The sequence below is a fragment of the Parasteatoda tepidariorum genome, chromosome 6 (genome assembly GCF_043381705.1).
Source record: "Parasteatoda tepidariorum isolate YZ-2023 chromosome 6, CAS_Ptep_4.0, whole genome shotgun sequence".
Taxonomy (NCBI): Eukaryota; Metazoa; Arthropoda; class Arachnida; order Araneae; family Theridiidae; genus Parasteatoda; species Parasteatoda tepidariorum.
In genome coordinates, this window is record NC_092209.1 from 20,559,581 (window position 1) to 20,568,077 (window position 8,497).

At 26.3% G+C, this 8,497-nt stretch overlaps 1 protein-coding gene across 1 annotated transcript in view; it reads left to right on the plus strand.

Moving 5' to 3' along the window:
* Window positions 1-2,689: 2,689 nt before the first annotated feature.
* Window positions 2,690-8,497, plus strand: part of LOC107443230 (uncharacterized) — a gene marked incomplete at its 5' end in the record, with an annotated part of 9,046 nt that continues 3,238 nt past the window's right edge. The window contains 2 exon segments of the mRNA XM_071181733.1: window positions 2,690-2,879; window positions 4,956-5,103. Coding sequence (XP_071037834.1) covers window positions 2,690-2,879; window positions 4,956-5,103 — 338 coding nt within the window.

The window sequence follows — 8,497 nt, forward strand, 5'->3', positions numbered from 1 at the left end:
TTGCATTTCTTTTCATTATTTATTTGCTAATTTGATTTCTTTATTAGTAATTATGAGCCCATTTGCAGAATGTTTTAGGTAAATCTGCAACACCATCTTCATAAATCAAAATCTTTTTGCGCCCCAATTGCGATCAAGTGGAGACTAATATTGTAAAATTTGAAACTTTTATAATAGTGGAATAAAGCCATAGCTCATTCTCAAATTCACATTCTTACAATAAATATCTCTAAGATATATCACACCAGATAAAAATTTTCAAACGATTATTGGAAAAAATTGGCTAACCAAAACACACAAAATTTGCATGTAAGATAAATAAAAATTTTATACAAAATACTTTTCTTTTTTTTTAATTTATTTTAAAATTCACACAATAATTTTTCAGCTATGAGAATTTTCTGCCTTTTTAATAATTTTTACCAGACTTCCGATTTTTGTTTGATTTTTATCTGACTTCAGTTATAACATGATCAAAAAATTTAATATCAACGAAACGAAATCTGGAGTTTTGCAATTTTGGCCACATTTTACTACACCAAGAAAAAAAAATTTTTTTTTTTCTTTTGTCTCGTGTAAAAAGATTTATGCAACCAAGAATCATACACTCAAATTCAGAATGCGTGTGAAACTCTTACATTTTTTAAAAGAATTGCACATTCGAGATAAATGGTTGTGACTCCTTGTACTAAAATGCATAAATTAACCAAATTACAATTTTGAATAAAAAATAACTTTGACCATCATCACATAAACCTTTTATATTCCAATGAAAACTTTTCTTCTTCTACTTCTTTGTCTTATTCAATAAATCAAGTTTCCTAAATACACCCTTGCACAAATCCATAATCTAAATTAGTTAATTAATAATGAAATATTTTAAGATACATACTACTTATTAAAACCTTTTTTTTCTTGTTCTTGTTATCTCTGTGAATGTTTAATACCAGAACAAGTCATATATTTAAAATGTTAATATTTTTCTGTATTCTCCATTTTTCTGAAAAATAATTCAAGTGTAAAAAACAATTGGTTACAGGAGGTGGGGAAAATGAGGGAAACACTTCTATTCTAATAAATTTGTCCATATTTCTCCATAATTACTCAACTTCGGAAATGTTTAGATCATGTGATTTCTCATACATATCAATGAGATTTAAAGGTTTGAGGGACCGATAATAAATTACTAGCAAAAAATAATTTTTTTGAACACCCTATGCCAAAAAATGTATCAATAGATTTGTAACTTGTGACAGTTACTTTGGTTATTAAATGGAGTGATTACACAACATTTCGTAAGCCTAACTTAAATATTTAGGAGATATGAACATATTTATAAAAACTATTTTTTTTTTNTTTTTTTTTTTTTTTTTTTTTTTTTTTTTTTTTTTTTTTTTTTTTTTGCTACAACTGTGAAAATATTCAATAAAATGAAACAAAATTTTTTGAGCAATTTAAAATTAATGACTGAATTCTTAAAGCAAAAAATTTGTTTAAAACAGCACAAGATATAAATAGTAATTAAGCTAGTTCGTTTATACTGTGTGTGCGCTAGAAATTTTTTTTAAAAAATTTCGATTTTGTAATGAATTGTACTTGTCATATCAATGATTCAAGTCCGATTTGAGTATCTTAAAAATTCATACAATTTTCGAAGTAATTTATACATTTTAATACAAACTCAAAATAATAAGGGATTTTCTACAAATATTATTTTGCATGAGACAAAATTTAATAACAGATGATAATACCTTACAATAAATGTTCATACACCAAAATGTGAATTAATAAGGAGGAAAAAAAACAGGTGAAAAAGAGATGCTTTTCTGGGGGATGATCCCCAGCAATACTGGGGCCATATTTAACAAATCTAGTTTAATAGTACAAAATGAAATATGAGGAAAACCCCTTATCACTATGATCATTCTTTTAAAAAGTATAAAAACTCTTAGAAAATTTCTTTACTTTTTTAATTTTTTCTGTACTCAAATCGGACTTTTTTTTTAGTTACCAAATATAATTCACTACAAAATTAAGAGAAATTTTTTTTTAATTTTTCTTTTGCATGCGCAGTATAAAAGAACTACTTTAATTACTTATATCTTGCACAGTTTTGAGAGAATATTTCTCAAATTTTAAAACAAAAATTAATCTTAAAATGCTCTAAAAAAATTTTTTTAAGTTTTATTGAGTATTTTTAAAGTTATAACAAAATGAGGTAAGACAGCAACAAAATTAGTTTTTTATAAAAATGTTCATATATCCATGAATATTTAAGCTATACTTATGAAATTTTCTATAATTATTGCATATAATATTCAAATTAATTGTCACAAGTTGCAAACCTGTTGCTACATTTTTTGGCATAGGGGGTTCAAAAACATTAGTTTGCGTTTGTAATTTATTGTTGGTCCCTCAAACCTCTAAAAGCTTTAAACTTCATTGATATGTATAAAAATCGCATGATCTAAATATTTCTGAAGTTATAAAATATTTCGTCGAGTATTTCTGGAGAAATTTGAAAATGAAGTAATAAAATGAAACCAACTAATTTTTAGATTGTATTTGTTAAACTTTACAAATAAGTTAGTTGCATTTTATTGCATGCATTAAAATATTTCTAAATTAGTATACATATTTCTTCTAAATTATTTTTTCAAATATATCCATTTGGATTCTTGTTTTTTAGTACAGATTCTAATTTTTGTAATGTAACTGAAGAAATGAATAAACATATCAGAATTTCTAAAACAGCTGAGAAAAATTCTGAGCTAAAGTATTCGGCTGTACAGTCTACTCTGAATTTTTGTGATCATAAATTTATTCTGTCTGAACAAATTGAGCCATTTGAAAAACTGTTTTTAGCCACCATGAGAAAAGTAAGATTTTTTTAGATAAATAATTTTGCCTGCTGGTATACATTTTAAAACTAAATTGAGGCATTATACTTTTATATTTAATTATCTAAGCATTTAGTTTCTTGACAACTTTTCATTGAAGTTTCTGGTTGTGTAATTTTTGCCTATATATAAAATTTAAAAAAATATATATATTTTTTTATTTAGGAGCTCATCCAGGTGAAAAAGCTTTGTGAATGCTCAGAGGCTAATTTAATTATTTAAGTAGCATAATTAAATATATCTAGTATCCAAAAGTTAAAAGTTGTTAACTTTAAGTTTATTTAATATTAGTTTTTCATTAGTATTCCAAAATTTTCCAAATTGCATTTCATGCATTGAATTTGAGGGTCTCTCGTGAAAAATTTTACATGAAATGAAAATACTCCTTTTAAATTTTTTATCAAAATTCTTTTCTTTTTTCCTGTCAAAAGAATATCACTGCTAAAATTGGCTCCTCATGAGGATGATAGACTTCTGTGAATGTATCAGTGATTGAAGGGAGGGTGACAAAGACACCCCTTTTGTGTATCCTGTATTCAGACAAGGCAATGCGTAAAAAAAGGCATGTAATAAGAATATGTATATACCGTATATCCTAGTATCCTTTTTAACCCCCAAAATTTTATGAAAATCAAGGGTCGACTTGTACACCAGTAATAAAGTCGGATTTTTATTTAATTAGTAGAGTACTTCTAAATTTAATTTGAAGAAGACTATGTGCATTTTCTTTTTAACTTATTTAACCAAATACTTCTAAGGATCATTTCTCAAGCATTATATTTTAAGTTTTCTATTTTTAGCTAATAATTTTCTTTGTAATTTAAAATTAATCACACATCCAAACCACAGATAGTTAAACACATCACCATTTGGCATCATTAGAACATACCAATTTTCAAGGTTCATTTCAAGTGACCCCTAAACATTTTTTTTAAGCTTCAAAAATTATCTTCTTTGTTCTGTCTGATTTAATATATGTATTGTTTGCCTCCATTGGAAAAATGGAACAGTGGGCCAATTTGCCTTATTTTTATAAATTTATACTGAAATAAAATTCAATATAATCATTTCTTAATTGTTGTGGTTCTTAATCACGACATCTTCATCACAGCACGAACTTAATAACATAGGGAGACAACTTATACATCAGGTCGACTAATATATCAGGATATATGGTACTTTGTTACTTTCCATTCCATTAAAGTTAAGAGCTCTGTTTTTCTTTCTTTATTTTTTTCAATATATGTGGAATTAATTGAGCTTATTCTAACAGTGTCAATACCTACAGCTCCTTGCAGACACTAGCTTTAAAACTCAAAATAGAATAAAATCTGAAAGCAAACTTTGTCTGTAAAAAATTTAAACTCTCATGTTATGGTCTAAGTTTAAACGTAGGCATTTTTGCCTTTCTTGTTTTAAATTATTTTTTCAGAAATTTTGGCCTTTAAAACTACTTTATTTACAATTCAAATGTGATGAGCCTCGTAGCTATTAACTATGTCCACAATTATAACTCTTAGTTAATAAATTATAGGTATAACTGAAAATTTTGGCACTGTCATATTCCACTGAAATTTGTTTCATTTTTTATATGTTTAACATAATTTGAGTTGAACTATCTATTATAACCTTTTTCTAACCTTAAACAACAAGTACTAAAGTTTTCCACCACCATATTTTGAAAACCACACTTTTAATTATCTGTAAATTGCAATCTTATGCTAATGATTATGCACACCTGCATCTAAAAACCTTATACTTATAAATTTTAAGCTCCAATATTTGAACTATGTTATATTCTTCATTTTAATGTTAAACTATTAATTGTATGATATTTTCATCCACGAAGCACTATTTAGTTTTTGTAACAGTTTGTAAGTTGTGAATTTTATTAATGATGTAATTGTGTTCTAATAGAAAATATGAAAGCAAACTTTTCCAATACTTTGAGGTTGAAAAAAATAGTCTTACTTAGTATTATTACAAAAAGTAATATATTTGTTTGAAATTAAAACTTGGATTTCTAGATTTTTGACTTAATGTCTTTTATTTTAGTTGATTTACAATGCTACAGAGACTGGTTCCTCCTATTTCTTTCATGAATGGTTACAATCGATAATAGCAGGTACCATAGAAAATAATACTCAAAGACTAAAGCTCGAATTTCAAACATTAAAAGATACAGCTCCTCCCACGCATTGCTGTACACAGAAAATGGCTGAATGTATGGTAAAAGACTATTCTAAGTCCAAAGAAAAAGCTGAAAACACCATTGAGATGCCGAATACATCTAACAAAGAATATATAGCTAGTATTTTCCGGGAACTCTTTGATGAAATGATGTTACGTTATGATACAGAAAAAAAGAAATTAGTAGATTTTGCCTTGAAATCAGCAGGTAATATTTTTTTTGTTTTTGTCAGTACTTCAATGTTGATATGAAAATATTTTAATTTGAATGTAGCTGAGAATAACTAAAAAAAAAAGAAATGTTTTAGAAAAAAAAAATCTTTCTTTTAGGTGGTAAAGTTTTGTCAGTTAAGCAGACTGAAAATTATTTTGAAAGGAAAGTCTCATATGGTTTTTTAAATTACATAAAACTTATAAAGCTGCAGAATTCTCCAGAGGAAGCTATACAGGTATTTTGAAAACATAATTACTTGACAAACTTAGATACCTGACTACATTATTAAACTACAGGAAAACTAGGAATGTCAGGAATATTCAGCCACTATTTGGTATTCGGCCCCTTTTGCCGAATAATCGGTAGGCTGATTGCTTCGCCAAATATTCTGCCAAACATTGGGCAAATTTTTATTTATTTATTTTATTTTTTTTGGAAATATCTTTTTGACAAAGCTTTTTTTTTTATTTATTTGAATAGGTTTAATAAAGAATAATCTAAAATCTTATTTTTTACTTTACATTATTAGAAATAGTTTTTACACATATTTGTTAAGTTCTGAAACTTGCACACAGCTTGCAAGTTCCTGTTCTGCAAGATAAATGAAATATCGAAATTTGAAGAATTGAAACTACAGTTATTCTGAATTGTGAGTTTTTACACTTTTTGATTTTTTAGTACTTCTGATTATATTTAGGCAAGTCAATTTCATCTTTTTTTTCCCAACAATTTTTATTTTAAGAATTAAGAACGTTTTTTTTTTCTTTTGCTATTTTTATTATTGTGCTGCGTTTTTTACAGAGCATTTCTCGTAGACTTTATTCTTTTCTTGTCACTTTTTTTCCTATTCAATAAGACATAACCTGTTCCTTTTTTTTTTTTTTTTTTTTTTTTTTTTTTTTTTTTTTTTTTTTTTTTTTTTTTTTTNTTTTGTCAGTTAAGCAGACTGAAAATTATTTTGAAAAGAAAATCTCATATGGTTTTTTAAAATACATAAAACTTATAAAACTGCAGAATTCTCCAGAGGAAGCTATACAGGTATTTTGAAAACACAAATATTTGACAAATCAAGACTTAGTTACCTAACTACATTATTAAACTTTGGAAAAACTAGGAATATCAGGAATATTCAACCACTATTTGATATTCGGCCTTTTGGCTGAAACTTCGCAAAATATTCTGCCAAACATTAGGCAAGGTATTTTTTTGGAAAAAGCATTTTTTGACAAAGCTTTTTTTGGAATTTGAATAGGTTTAATATAAAATAATCTAAAATCGTATTTTTTACTTTGCATTATTAGAAATAGTTTTTACATATATTTGTTAAGTTCTGAAACTTGCATACAGCTTGGAAATTTCTGTTCTGCAAGATAAATGGAAAATCAAAAGCTTAATAATTGAAACTACAGTTTATACTGAACCACGAGTTTTTACACTTTTTGATTTTTTAGCACTTCTTATTATATTTAGGCAAGTCAATTTCAATGTTTTTTTTTCCAACAATTTTTGTTTTAAGAATTGAAGAATTTTTGTTTTAAGAATTTTTTTTGTTGTTGCTATTTTTATTATTGTGTTGCTTTTTTTACAGAGCATTTCTCATAGACTTAATTCTTTTATTGTCACTTATTTCCTGCTCAATAGGACATAACCTCTTCCTTTTTATTTTAAGTTCTCTAATGAATAACTATTACAGTTTTCTTACCTTTTCCTCATACCAATAATATAGCAAAGTTTTGATTGATTTTTAATAATGACTAACTTATTTTTATGTATAAAATTTTTTTTATTAATGATTTTTTTTAAATGTTGCTCTTCGACGGATTTATTTATTTATTTGCGGAATCTTTAGTATTTGACCAAATCACTATTCGTTACATCTCTAGGAAGAACTACATTATTTTTGCAGTTTACTACAACTACTTTGTTACAAATGTAGTTAAATACAACTACGATTTTTTAAATGTAGTGTCTGCAAACTGCTTTTGAACTGTGGTAACTACTTCACTACTTTAAGGAGACAAACTTTAAATGAAGAACTTAATTTACATGTTCAAAATGTTTTTAAATTTAAAAAGAGAAAATTGGCTTACATTAAGCATAAGGAATTAAGAAATATTTATACATGTTTACAAGAACCAATTTGGTATTCTGAAACATTTTTTTTTTTAATTATATTCATTCAACTCATTATTAATGTTTGCAACTTTGTTAAGTGTTTAATGCTCTTTTATTTTCTCTAAAAGACTTAACTATATCGAAAATATGTTGCCTTCCTTTGAAATAATAACATCGAAGTTTCACGAGTGTACATTTATATGTGAAAGTGTGACCAAAGTGATAAATTATCTTTTATTAGAAATGGCTATTTTAAATATTAGTATATGGTATTCTAAATTCATAATTCTTGTTATCACTCAGCCACAGCCACATTGCGTCCGTTGATGAACCCATGAGCATTGATCAACCCAGGGTGCGTAGCGTTTTTAAAAAGTGCTTAAAGGTGCTTATTTTTGGTTTTTAAAAGCCGTTAAAGGTGCTTTTTTCCTTGAGTATTTTTAAAAAGTGCTTGATTTTCCCTTTTTCAAAATGAGATTTTTCCTTTACCATGTTGATTTTTGCTACGAATTATGCAAAAAGACACAATTTACATTGTTCTATTCAACGTTTTCACAATTAATTCAACCCCAGTATTTTTCGCCGTATTGTCAGTCCGAAGAGTAGGAAAACGCCATCCGTATTACATGATTCAAAATTTCATGATTTTTGACAATTGTCAAAAACAATGCCAAAAGGGTTTTTTTTTTTTTTTTTTTTTTTTTTTTTGGACATGATGCTTAAAGCAAGATAAAACCATCAATTGTCAAAAACTTTCCAACCTTGCCTAATTGTGATATTTGTGCTTAAAAGATGCTTATTTTTTGTCGAATAATTTGGCTACACACAATGATGAAGATTTCGGTCAAATTCGAATTCGATTCATCAAACTCAAAAACTTAATTACTTTATAAACTTCTTTCTTTGCTAAGCTAACATTAAAAGTAGTTGCCAGGAATCAGTACCAACTACTGTTTTTTTGTGTCTCTCTACTTTTTTTTTTTTTTTTCAAAAAAAAAATAGCATGCTACACTCAAACTACAAAAAAAAAAAAAAAAAAAAAAAAAAAAAAAAAAAAAAAAAAAAAAAAAAAAAAAAA